This window comes from Athene cunicularia, assembly GCF_003259725.1.
Source record: "Athene cunicularia isolate RWA chromosome Z unlocalized genomic scaffold, athCun1 chrZ_part1, whole genome shotgun sequence".
Lineage (NCBI taxonomy): Eukaryota > Metazoa > Chordata > Aves > Strigiformes > Strigidae > Athene > Athene cunicularia.
The window spans coordinates 34,580,015-34,592,858 of NW_020799142.1; the positions used below are offsets into that span (position 1 = coordinate 34,580,015).

General features: G+C 42.0%; 1 protein-coding gene across 5 annotated transcripts in view; it reads right to left on the reverse strand.

Annotated features, from left to right (window-relative positions):
* The window catches only part of NEDD4L (neural precursor cell expressed, developmentally down-regulated 4-like, E3 ubiquitin protein ligase), a 127,571-nt gene that overhangs the window by 36,796 nt on the left and 77,931 nt on the right, over positions 1–12,844 (reverse strand). For 3 of the 5 annotated variants that reach the window (XM_026865300.1, XM_026865295.1, XM_026865298.1), the window contains 6 exons: positions 6,469–6,519; positions 4,106–4,167; positions 3,900–4,002; positions 2,913–3,079; positions 1,807–1,939; positions 526–702 (listed from right to left, as the gene is read on the reverse strand). In XM_026865300.1, coding sequence (XP_026721101.1) covers positions 526–702; positions 1,807–1,939; positions 2,913–3,079; positions 3,900–4,002; positions 4,106–4,152 — 627 coding nt within the window. In that variant the 5' untranslated portion in view covers positions 4,153–4,167; positions 6,469–6,519. The remainder of the gene's footprint in view (positions 1–525; positions 703–1,806; positions 1,940–2,912; positions 3,080–3,899; positions 4,003–4,105; positions 4,168–6,468; positions 6,520–12,844) is intronic. The other 2 variants (XM_026865299.1, XM_026865296.1) reach the window with 1 other exon arrangement.

A 12,844-nucleotide genomic window follows, 5' to 3' on the forward strand; every position in this document is an offset into this window, starting at 1 on the left:
CAAACTTGTGGAGGATTTCACCACAGCTACCTACTTCCAATTCTAATCCTTTGCTACTCTTGTAGCAGTTGATCCAGTAAACTATGAGGTGTTTATAAAATCCTAATGTAAGAAACCACACGCTTTAATATAAACACATGCAGTTAAAATACCTAACTTCAGAAAAATTATCATGTAAACCAGATTGTGATTCAAAAAGCATTAGCAGTTTTTTCTCTTTCCTTTGGAAATTACTAGCTTGATACTCTCTAGTATGACATACTTTGTTTCACTGAAGGTCTAACACTAGTGGAGTCTGAAAAAACTCACAAGAAGGAAACATGACTTCTGAACTGAGGAATTCTGTTGTTCGAGGCAGTTTGCTCTGTGGTGAAATTATGATGTGTTTTTTAGAAGGTAATTTTAACTGCGTGCTCAGGCCTTCCCGAGACCAGCAATTACAACCCATCCATGTAAGGGATTTGGTTCTGTCAACCCAGGGGAAGAGTACAGCAATAGAGGCTGAGAGAGCAGCACGTCACGTACAATCAGAGAGCTGAGCTGTTCCCCATTGGAATCAGGAGTGACCTGCAGGCGCCTGCTCAGTTCCTCCGAGAGCTCCTGAGGACTGGTCCGGGACACTGGAGAGGCAGGAGGAGGTGGCAGCGACAAGCTTAAGGAATCTCCACTCGCACTTGCTTCCTCTGAAATGGTTTCCCAAGGCTAACAAAAGAGAAGAAACCACGTTAAGGATTGACAAAGACAGACCAAGTCTTCCTTCCCTTTGCCTTGTGTGACCACCTCGCTGGCACAAACAGGTGTGGTAACCAGCCTTAACATTAACAAAACATTTGTCCCTGCAAGACACCAACCAGCATTCTACTCTGTGTGAAGCCATCACAGGGAGAAGCAGTTCTCATGCTGACTTCAAAGTGCTCTTCAGGCTGACAACGACACAGTGCTTTATGATTCAGCACGGAAAATTATGTAGATGGAAAGAGGCATAAAAAAGAGCTCTCATTAAATTAATTCCATCTGAAATTTTGTTAAAAATGTAGCTAATTTCGCATTCTAACTAAAAACTTGTAAGAAACAACTGCTAATTTTAATTTAGAATAAAATGCAAAATAGAAAGTACTCATTAGTATCTGCAAATCAGATGTTAACAGGTGATGAGTGCAACAATAGCTTCAGCAAGCTATTTGCTGCTCTGAATAACATTTAGTGAACCAAAACTAACTTTCACAAAGAATTTTGTCTGTGATGCACATAATAAAATATTCCTTAAAGTTGAATGGGATTAGAGCTTTACACAAACTCTCACTTAGGCCTACAAATATCTACCAAATTTGATTTATTCAGTCTAGCTATAAAGTAAACAAACACTCGCCCTGATTAATAAGATCTCGGAATTCTAACTAAACCCAAATATTTTGGAGAAAAAAAACCCAAAAGCTTCTCCTTCTCTAAATCAGGACACACACAAAAAAATGTAAATACGTGGCAGTCTGCTTCCCTCCTTTTTACAACTCAGTCCACTGTTATTCAAAGCAGAATATTGAAAGTGTTTCTACTGACATAACAAGCGATGCCTGGGATTATACATGTTTCTCCCACAATTTGCATGGCATTTAACCTTGTGCACGCATTACCAATGCAGGAGACCTGGAAGCGTAGCTCCGTTTAGGATCTTTATTGTGTCACTGGTATTTTACACTAAGGCAATTTCCACAGACACCATGTAGAAACGTTGCTATGCATGTTGTATAGTAGTTAGCTTACAAATGAGAAGTTTAGTCAACTTCTTACAGCCAGACCTTTCCATACCTCAGGAATGTCTCCACTCTCCATAGGTTCTGGTTCCAAATCCTCACTGATGTGTCTCCGAGAGCGGAACCGCCTGTGGGCTGCTTCTTGGTTTATCTGTCTGATGTTGTTATCTGAATCAGATCCCACATCGCTGGGTAGTGGGGAAACGAAACCACATGAAGGAGAAAAGAACAAGGAAATAAAGAATGTTAAAATAAAACACCTACTTTGTCTGTTGCTTTCAAAATCTCATTAAAGGTTTTGATTATAAAAATCATTATTGCGTATGTCAGGTTTCACAAACAGGAGATCGTTTAACCCCTCAATCCAAGTCAATAAAACTGGCAGCACTTCACACGTTTCAGAGAATCGTGGAATCCCAGGTTGGAAGGGACCTCAGGGATCACCTGGTCCAACCGCTCTCGGCAAAAGCCCGGTCTAGACAAAGTGGCCCAGCCCCTGTCCAGCTGAGTCTGGAAAGTGTCCAGTGCTGGGGAATCCCACTGCCCCGGGGAGATCACTGCAGCACTGACTCTTCTTAGCATGAGGAGTTTTCCTCTTGTGTCAACCAGAATCTCCCCAGGAGCAATAACCTAATAGGGTTGACTTTTTCCCTTACCTTTTCAACAGGCTCTATAAAAGAAAGTAATTTATTCCTGTTAAATTACTTGTAGAAAAATACCACATCTGTCTCCCAGTATTCCAAGGTACATTGTTAATGCAGTGACTTCCCCTCCAGCCCTTCACATGTCCGACAACTTCCCAGAACACCTATCTGCACATGCAATTTGCTGGGGGGGGGGAAGTCTCTTTCATTCTTAAAAAAAAAAAAGTTTTCTAACTATAGATATCGAGACTTTTGTTCTCAATTTACTAGCACATCTGTGAAATTTTTCCATGAATAAAGTATAATTTCAGATACACAGCACAGCACCAAAGGCACAATTAACCTGTTACCAGAGAGAACAGCGTGCCTTTATATACTGCTTTGTGAAAGTCTTGCTGAAGACTTTTTCCAGCCTTGAATCTGTAAATTGAAAATGGTGGTTTGTTGAAAAAACCTCCCTGCCCTTACTGATAACTTTGCACAGATCCACAAAACACTGCACTACACTGCCACTTACATTAAACTCGGTCGATGCCACTGAGTAGTCCTGTTGTTGTGGTTGACGTAGTAAGTCCGCCCCAGGTTGTCCACCTTTTCTTCCCACCCAGGAGGCAGCGGAGGAGGTGGCAACTCCTCCTGACGCTGAGATGCGGAGTCATTGGAATCGACCACATCCCATCCATGCTTAGAAACAAAGAAAAAAAAAAGAATTGTAAAATTTTAAAGTTCAAGTTGAATAGAAGTTATTTCATTGTTGCTTACATAGCGTGTAGGAGAAGATTCTGAAAATTTTTCCAAAGAGAAGTTCAAAATCGCTGAAATGTAAAGCATATGAAGCAGAATAAACTCCGTGGTTAGTGACACAAAATGTAAAACCCCACCAGTTTATGACAAGAGGGATTCCAGAGGTATTTGGGAATCGGCCGCGTGTTCGGGAGGTGGCCTGGTGCAGATTCCCAGGCAAGGAGCCGGAGAGAACCAGCCGCCACCTCCTGAACCCGGGGCCGAGGGCCCTGCTCCCACGCCACGGGTGACTGGGGCAGGGCGGGCGCGGGCTGACATTCGCTGACAGCCCTACCTGCACCTGGTTCTTAACGGGCGCGACAGCTGGTGCCAGTGCTGGGAAGTCTCTGAACCTGCCGCGCGTGCATGAGCTTTATTCTCTGCAAAGTCAACGCTGCCAAGGAAACGAAGGAAAATGTTATAACACCTATCTTGAAATGGCCTCCGAATTACTTGCAGAGACTTTCTGAGTTCTTTTACTTGGCATGACTGCTACTTGCTCACAAACCGAGTCAGACTTTAGACTTCATTGTGGCAGCTGAAATACTCGAAATGGTTGTGAAAACACAAGGTTACAGTTTAAAAAAAAATAGCTGGAGAGGGGAAGGAGACTAAGCTGCTACTAACACTGCTGCCAGGGGCTTATCTTTCAAGGTACAACTTTCTCTACAATTATAGTCGAATCTCTCATTTGAATGCTTCCACCAGCATTCAGCCTTACCTCAGATTCATCCCTTTGATCACTGTTTTCCTCCTCCTGGCCACCATTTTTAGGCATATAAGCCATCTTCAGTCTCAAGAAGCCCTTTACACGAGATTTGTGGCTAGAAGACAAGGAGGTGCATTTCATTCAACAACCTTTAAATAGTTACAGGTAACACACCTTGAAGTAAGAAATGTTTTAAAATACAAATGTCCCCCCCTCACCTTCTTGGTCTGAGAAGGAAATCCTTAAATGTGTATGGCCTTTCCATGGTTGGGTCTTCAGTCTAGAAGCATTTAAGAAAAGGGCAGATTAAAGGGCTTGCCCACAAGCACAGGACACACAAAGAACAGTGACATCGGAGGTGCAGTACAGGTGCTAGGGAAGACGTTTGACTCCCGGAGTGGCAGCAGGCAGAGCTCCACCAGCGTGTGCCCACGCATGCTGCAGAACCAGCCACTAGATGCCACTGCAAATACCAGGGATGGGCTGGCCCACGTCTCTGCCAGGTACACAGCAGTCACCGGCCAGAAAAAGGTGGAATAAACAAACCCCTTCCAACTTCTTCCAACAGCAGTGAGAGAAAAGCTTGCATCTATTCCAAAGCAGACATTTTTCTGCACATTAGAAAGCAATGAAATAAAATTCCTCCACTGGCTTTTACTTCAAAGCTGATGAGACTTGCAAAAAGAATTAAGACACAGAAATCTTTTGTGCTGTACATAAGTAGTATTATCAGGCTGACAGATGACATCTTCTGATTTCCGTTTAACTCCAAGTTTCATAAAGCCTTAAATCTTGACAACTTTCGACTACATAAGAATTCCAGCTTTCTCATCAAGCAAGTTACATCCTTCATGTCTGCGAGGATACAGATACTATAGGTGCAAAACTGGGAACTTAGAGATGACACAGGAAGTAAGAGACTCAGAAATCCGTGCACATACTTCATCTGCTGATTGTCTGGGCTACTGTAATCGATTGTACAGTTTGGGCTGACAAAACTGGAAGCATGAACTGTCTTACACTGAGCGAGGAAGCACATTATCATCCACACCCCAGTAAAACCAGAGATTTAGCACCTTAGATTAACACCAAACTTTCTCAAAATGAGCACAAAGTTAGTGGATGCTTCTTAGAACGTTTCAGCCATCTGCCATCCGCTAAAAAACTGGTGGTATATCTGTAACTCTGAAATCCCTTCCCAGCACCAGCCCTACACATAGCAATACTTCTTGAGTCCAGTGCCTTAACCAAACCTTCCCAAACACAGAATAGTCTAACTCCTGCACTTGCAAAAAGCTGTTGTCAGTTGCATTTCGAGGTCAATAAATAAGAATTTAAAAGTCAATCCTAAGGCTTTGCCTGTCTGTATAAAACAAACGGAGGTACCTGTACGGTGCTATGTTTGGTGTTTCAGAAAACACCTGTAAATAAGTGACTCTAAAAGCAGGTGTTAACCCAAGTATTTAAACTCTAACTTTTTAAAAAACAGAAGAAACCCCTCCAAATATCAGCTTTTCCAAGTTGATTCATATTTCTTTGCATATTAAAGCTGTTTAAAACTGGGAAAATATCCAAAATACATACTTTCCTATCACATAGGAACCTACGTGCCTGCTACAGAGAAAATCTATTTACATGTGTATAGACATTAAAAGGTACAGGTATGCATGTTAAAAGCTATAATGTATGCTCTGACAATATCACAGCTTGTGTAATTATTATTAGCAATAATTCTAATGTCAACATCTAATGAATGTTGTTGTATGTGCTATGGCACTCGTTAATGTCTCCATTAGGACTTAGGAGTCCTTCAAATAAGTTACTTTCACTCAATAATAAAACCAATAATTCTAATGAAATATGCTATGGAGATGGGTAATTTTATAACATTTTCCAAAGAACTGAATTTTTGTAACTTCTTAATATCCTGACATGCTGGTTCAGCAATTTCTCTGGTTTCAGGGTACAGCTCTTGGCTTTACAAGGCTTGAAGTAGTATCAAAATGCACTATCCACTGTCCCAGACAGAACTGCTATCCCATAACCTTAACAGCACGATATTTAGACAGAAAATCAGATAGATAAATAGGACCCCAAAATATGTTTTTTTCCATGTTTTAACAAAAATTCAAGAAGAAATGGACTTTGCCATGGGAGAACACAACTGTTTCAGCCATAAGGGAAAATCATGAAAAGGAAAAATCCAGATGAACAGGACAATAACTAACAAGGGTAAGGTGAGAAACAACCAGTCTACTGGCCACGTGTCATTCATGGATTGACTCTAAAAAGGATTCTCAGAAAGAATCAGGATGAGAAGTGAATCCTGGATGTTAAGAAATTTGACAGATACCAGATGTCCTCCCTGTCCCTGCAAAGGGAACCGTTTCTCCCAGTTCCTGGGCACGGTGGGGCTTTGCTGTCCATAACGTTTGTCTTTAAGCCTCTAATGCTGTGCTGGGAATGCCGGCTTTAAGAAAATTTAACTGACTACTTCTGGAAATAAATTCTATGTAACATCAGGGTCTTTCACATCTGGAGATGACAAAAAAGAGCATGCTGTGACAGCAGCACTGCTTACCGGGAGGTGACTAAGTGGCACATCCACTTGACCCAGGAAGTCGTCTCGAGTCTGTCAAAGAGGAAAAAAAGGAAAAAAAAAAAGGAGTAATTTTACATTAGAAAAGCAAAAATGATAAACAGCAATCCAGTCACAATGAAGCAAAAATAAAGACAGTTGAGTACCATTATTTTAGCAATTACTGGTTTCTACCCCTTAACCGTTGCACATTATCTGTTGCTATAATTTACTATTTCAGCAGATTTCCTGTGAGCCCAAAATGGCTGCTTAGTCCACAGTGTCGACGTTAAGTCCTAACAAGACCCAGTCTCCTCTGACAACCCATGACAGCCCACGGCCACCCTGTCCCACCCCGTCCCACAGAGTGCCTGTGGGCAGGGGGTCACACAGAGACCTCCAAAGAGAAGCCACCACCTGCCCAAACACCCAGCTTTTATTAACACGTGAAATCTAATATTCACGGTGGTTCTGTTCTGGCAGCCATTCCATCACAAATTTCCCTAGAACCATGATGATATGTGTCAGATAACAGTAAGTTAATAAAAAATATAGTAATGAAGCAGAAAACACTGATTCTTATAGCTTATTAAGAGCTTGAACAACAAACGGAACACTTTCCTAAAGATTTTTAAAAGCCTATTTAACTGAATACAAATATATAATGTTTCCAATGTTATAGACACATACATCAATAAAAGATAAAGCCCTTCAAAATTAATTTATTTTGAATACAGATTTAATCCATATATTGACAATCCTACACTTACCAGTTTAGTGTCTTGCCTAAACATGCCTAGCATTTTGATCTAGATTGGAAACATTACATTCAACAGTCAAAGGAATGAAATTTTGGCAACAGAGGTATAAAGTACTTAAATAGCATATATCTGCTTGCTTTGTGAGCAGGTAACTGCTCCATGTCTACTGGGTATTCATTCATAAGATAGGAATTTTCAAAATAAAGCCTACTGCATTCTTCAAAAATCATCTGTCTGTCAGGGAGAACCATTTCTCCCAGATACTGTTTGTGATACCAGATATCAGCCCTAGTGATTCCCAAATAACCTGCTGCTTATTTATAACCCTGCTATGCACAGAATTCCAGGAAGTGCATACTGCTGCTCTGAAGCCAAGTTTACATATTTCTCATAGCAGAGCATTAAGTTTAATATTAAAATTCATATTTTATATGATAACATCACAAGAATTCTGTTTCTACTACAAAGACAGCATGAAGTCCCGTGATCCCAAAGCACGGACGCACACTGCTCTGTGCCTGTGGAACAATGCAAAAAGAGTACCTGCACCAAGGAGCCTGGTTTTTTTACAAATTAAAGTAAAAAATAGCTAATATGTTTTTCATTACAAAATTTTGACTATCAATCTTCCTAGCATGCACTGCTTTTAGAGAATTAATGTTTATCTCCCTCAGTATTGGCAAACACCAAGTACCCTCCACCTCCTGCTTCAACACAGTTACTCAAACATCAGCTGCTCAGAAGAGAAGATATACCTATTCCTAGATCTGTTCTCACAGCTTTTAGTTGCAAAACCCCACAGCTCACGGACATGGAATATCTCCAGGTTGGTTACAAACAGAACTGTGACCAGGCAGGGATGCAGATGCAGCATGTACGTGGGGAAGGTGCTCCCGTCTCCACGCCCGAGACGGGGAGGAAACCCTCCACGGGCTGGTGTGGATGGAGGGGACGGAGACCCATCGACCAAGTTCCCTCGGGGTGTTTCTCAGCGACACACACAGGTGACTCGCATGCAGGCGCCAAGCCCGACATCGGATATATTCTCCAAGTATACCACAGATTTATCTGATTTTAACACATCTAGAAATCATGAGAACTGCTGCACCTACACTGACTCTCTGATTTTACCTGGTATTTCCAGATGCGCTACAGCCACAATGGTAAACTGGCAGAAGAACTGCACAAATTCCAGACCGATGTTAAAAGTCTTCACCTGTACCCAGACCAAGTTTTCAGGAGTAAACTCAGCCTTAAGAGCAGCCAAACCAACAAAATCTGCTTATCTGTAGTTTAGGGCAGAACTGGAAAATCTTCAGCTCTAATCTGGCTCTGCCAGTGAGCTGCAGTGAGTTTAAAAAACTTACCTCCTCAGCTACCCCCAGCATGAACAGGGTCATCTTTACCAGTACCAAGGTTCTTGTAAAACTGAATCTTTGTGCAACACTTGCCTATACACATTCGTTTATAAGAATTTTTTTTGGGGGGTGGGGGTTAGTATGTTCATGTTTAGCATTTCAGGACATTTTTGTTCAGTGAAAATAATTTTGTCTCGCAGGCCTCCACATTTCTAACACTCAGGCATTCTCACTGTGGGGTTTCCCGCTTCCAGAAAAGGCACCTCACAAACCACATAAACCTTTTTCCTGCTCCATCATGTATTGAATTTCCAGTCCCTTATTTTTCACGGTTCTCATTACAACATCTGTTTCAGGAACCTCTTTCTCACCAAAATAAAAAGCTCTATCTGATCCACAAACTCGCCTGTTTAGTTGCATACTGCACTGGTAATTCCTGCTCAAGCCTGAGCTTTCCCCCCACCCCAAGACAGAGAGGAATCCCCTCTTTACACGAAAGACACGGGGTGCAGATGCTTGTCAACCTACAATTTGAAACAGATTTTACTGATCAGAATTACTCCACTATTTTTCAGAGCTGTTGGCTGTAGGCAATGGTGCCTATGTGTATCATTATAACCTTTATTTTATATGGGTCATTATGTAACATATGAAGGCAAGCAGCTATTTAATTTTTTAAAGGAGTAAGCAGAAGGAAAAGTGAGTTCACTGGAGAGAGCCCGCAGCTGCCAGCAAAATCCCTACTGCCAGTTTTACTGTTGGAGGTTTCTGAGAAAATCCTCGTGACCAGCTGGAGTTGTCACAGACAGTCAGTCCCTCGCAGCTGTGGGATCTCTGCGGGCCGCGGAGGGGCTGCTGCCCACACGGGTGTGAGCCCTCGAGGCACGGCCCCGCATCCCTTCCCCAGCTGGGGGGAGCACAGAGGCACTGCCAGCACCCGCTGCCTTTCGGCGGGGCCAGGCCCCGCGCACACCCTGATCTTCGCTGGGTGCTTGCCAGGCCACGGAGAGCCCACGGCTGGGAGGGCAGAGCCATGGCTTGGGTGCCTTCACACAGTCTTGCTGCAAATCCTCAGGCAAAGCATAACAAAAGCTATCCCCAAACTCCCCATTTAGCCTCCAACACTCCAGAGCGATTTTAAAGGGTTACGCCATCCTCTGTTCCAAAAGACCACTTGCCAGGAAGGTTCTGTTTGGTCAGTTCAGTACATTTACTTCTGAAGAGAACAAAATAGGTAAAAGGATGAACCAATCTGCTTGGTAAAGACGCCAAGAAAGTTTTATTTTTCATGCCACTTCACAAACTGGCAAGAATTCCTCACCATCCATTTTAATTTGGAATTAAAGGAGGACAAAAGCCTACTTCAGAATAATGGTATTTGAAAGTAACAAAAAAGCTCATGACTATTTGAATTAGTAAATGAGCATTATCTTTTAAATCTGGTATTTATTCAGTTTTACAAAGGATGTAATAAAATCTCATTACTTCAGATACTGTCCTATTTTACTGCTAGCTGTCTCAAAGTGAAAGGTAATCACTTCTCTTTTTTTGGCAGAGACAAAAATACATCCCCTTTATTTAGAAAACCCAAATCTGTCCAACCATCTAGTTTATTTACGCATTAATCCTGTAGAAAAGCAGTACTAATGCAAGAATCCTTTCATTTCTCTCCCGTGTGCTCAAACACATCAGGTGTGTTAGGCATTCTGTACACTGAATCTTCCTGAGTGACCCACTACACCAGCGCAGACGTCGCAAGGAAACCTAGTTGCCATCACCAAATCCCAAGTGTAGACAAAATCTCAGATATCCAGGAAACAGCAATGGGAAAGAGGATGCTTAAACTGTTGAGGCTCATGGAAGCCATCCAGCACAATACATTTGTTTTAAGCAATGTCCAACATAAGTAAAATAAAGGGAGACAGTCCTGCTTCAATACTCAAATGCATCAATTCTACATTAAAGTAAAATATAATGTTAAATGTTTCAGCTCTATCCGCAAGTTAAAGCGATTACGGAATACCATTCACCTCAAAAAACAATACCAAAAATTCAGTACGTCAAGCAGCTGCTGAAATGGTCAGGGGCAAATTTAATAAAACATCATGCAAGAACCACTCAACACGGGCCCTCAAAGTTCCCAGAAGCCCCAAGCAGGAAAACATTAACCACCCATTCTAGCCCAAACCTCACAAAAATCCAACCCCCAAAATATTGCACACAGGTATGGCACGGCACTGCACGAAGGACTGAAGTGGCACGGGGAGAGCAAACGGGAGGAAGGATTTTACTCTCAACCACTCAACCCTCGTGCCCATCTCAGACCGCCAGTACAGACAGTAGCAGAAGCTTAGAAAACCCAGCAATTAAAGAATGATTCACTTCTTCCTTGATGGCTTCTACTCCCTCCCAAAAACCCTCAGGAAACTTCAAGGTCAGCAGATTGCTTCCTCTTAGGCACAGCACACACAGCCGCTGCACTAAGGAACCATTACTCCGGACTTTACACTTCCATACTCGTAATTACTTTTTGCTCCCAAAAGGAAGCAAGTCTCAGAATCAGGGACTGTTGTTGGGAGCAGCAGGAGGGGCACGGTTCAGGCACCTCATTTTCCTTTTAATTTAGCAGGGTAATACAGAGAAGGAGGCATGTGCAGTCGAGGAGGGTAAGGACAAGCAGCAGAAGTGGTAACTGCTGGAAGAAAAAAGATACCAGTTTAAGGTAGATTTAGAACAGAGTAAATGTATGTATAATTTTACTATGTAGGAGAGTTTGTCTGTATTTTACCTGTGTTATCATTAAAGCTCAAGATCAGAAGAGACCTATCACTAACGGCGATGGCACGAGAAAGCACTTCATGACTATTAAGTGTTACCAGTAGCCAGTGACTTAAAAAGCTTTAAAAAACAACAGAACTACTTTAAAATTCTAACTTGTGCCAAGCAACTTACAATATGAAACAACTGTTCAGCATGTGAGATTATATGACAAGGTGACACTCGCAAGCCAAACGCGTGTAAAAATTAGTCTGTGACTTGATACATCTCCAAGCTGCAAAGCCAGTAAGAAAAGCCTGGGACAGTTACACTGCCCTAAAAGCCCTTAGTCTAGTAAAAATTACTGAAAGGAAAGCATCCCTCAACATCTAGGTACAAACCATAAAAATTCAGTTGGAACTTAGGATGGTATACATGCAGTTCAATTTTACTCTGTACAGACACAAAGTGGGAATCCCACTTAAGAATTATGAACAAAGCATTGTATTATCTTCGTTTCATGTAGGTTTGTTGTCTGCCAGAAGGCAAAGTGCTATTGTTAGCAGTTAAGCTGTTACAGACCCTTAATAACTGACAGCTATTTTTTAACAAAATTAGAGAATAACCTCGAATTCGGAAAGACAATGCTTCAAGAAGGGTTCTAATAAGCTTCCAAGAATAAGAGACATGCTAACTTGTCTGAATAAAGGGTCACATGCAGAAGGCAGCTTTAGGAGAAGGAAATCCCACGTAAAACTGGAACACTACTCAGTATGTATGGGATTCTAGAGAAGCACCTATCAGTCAAAGGCCTCTTCCCCTAAGACTTATAAGACACATTCTTGCAGGAGTACTTGCTTATTTCTGTTGGGGAATAAAAGACAAGTACTACCTCAGATGTATTTGTATTTAATCTTAACTCTTTAAGTATGCCTAAATACAGTATTAGAAAATAAAACAGGATATTATGGTAACCATGTAAAGTAAGACAAGATCCAAGTAATAACCGAGCACATATGAGTAACTACTACAGGCAGCTTAAGGTCACTTAGCTTTATTCCAGCCTAAATAGAAATTAGAAATTCAGAAAAATCACAAAGGTACAAACCACCAGGTCAGTCAGGACTTCCACCAAAAGGTTCACGGACTATGTGAAGGATCTGCAGGAGTGGGCAGATCTCGCAGCTGCAACAACTGGTTGCCATAGTACTGACAACAGGCATTAAGCTTTTTAGCTAGACGTATAAATATCTGATGGGGGGAGTACGGAAGATTAAGCCAGACTCGGCGGCTCCCAGGGACAGGACAAGCAGCAATAGGCAGAAACTGAAACACTGGAAATTCTGTTTGAACAGAGGAAACTTCTTTACTGTGAGACTGGTCAAACACTGGAACGGCTGCTGAAAGACCCTGTGGATTTTCCATCACTGGAGGTACGCAGAACCCAGCAGGATGAGGCCCCGGGCAACCCGCTCTGCTTGATTGGGGGGGGTATAAATAGCC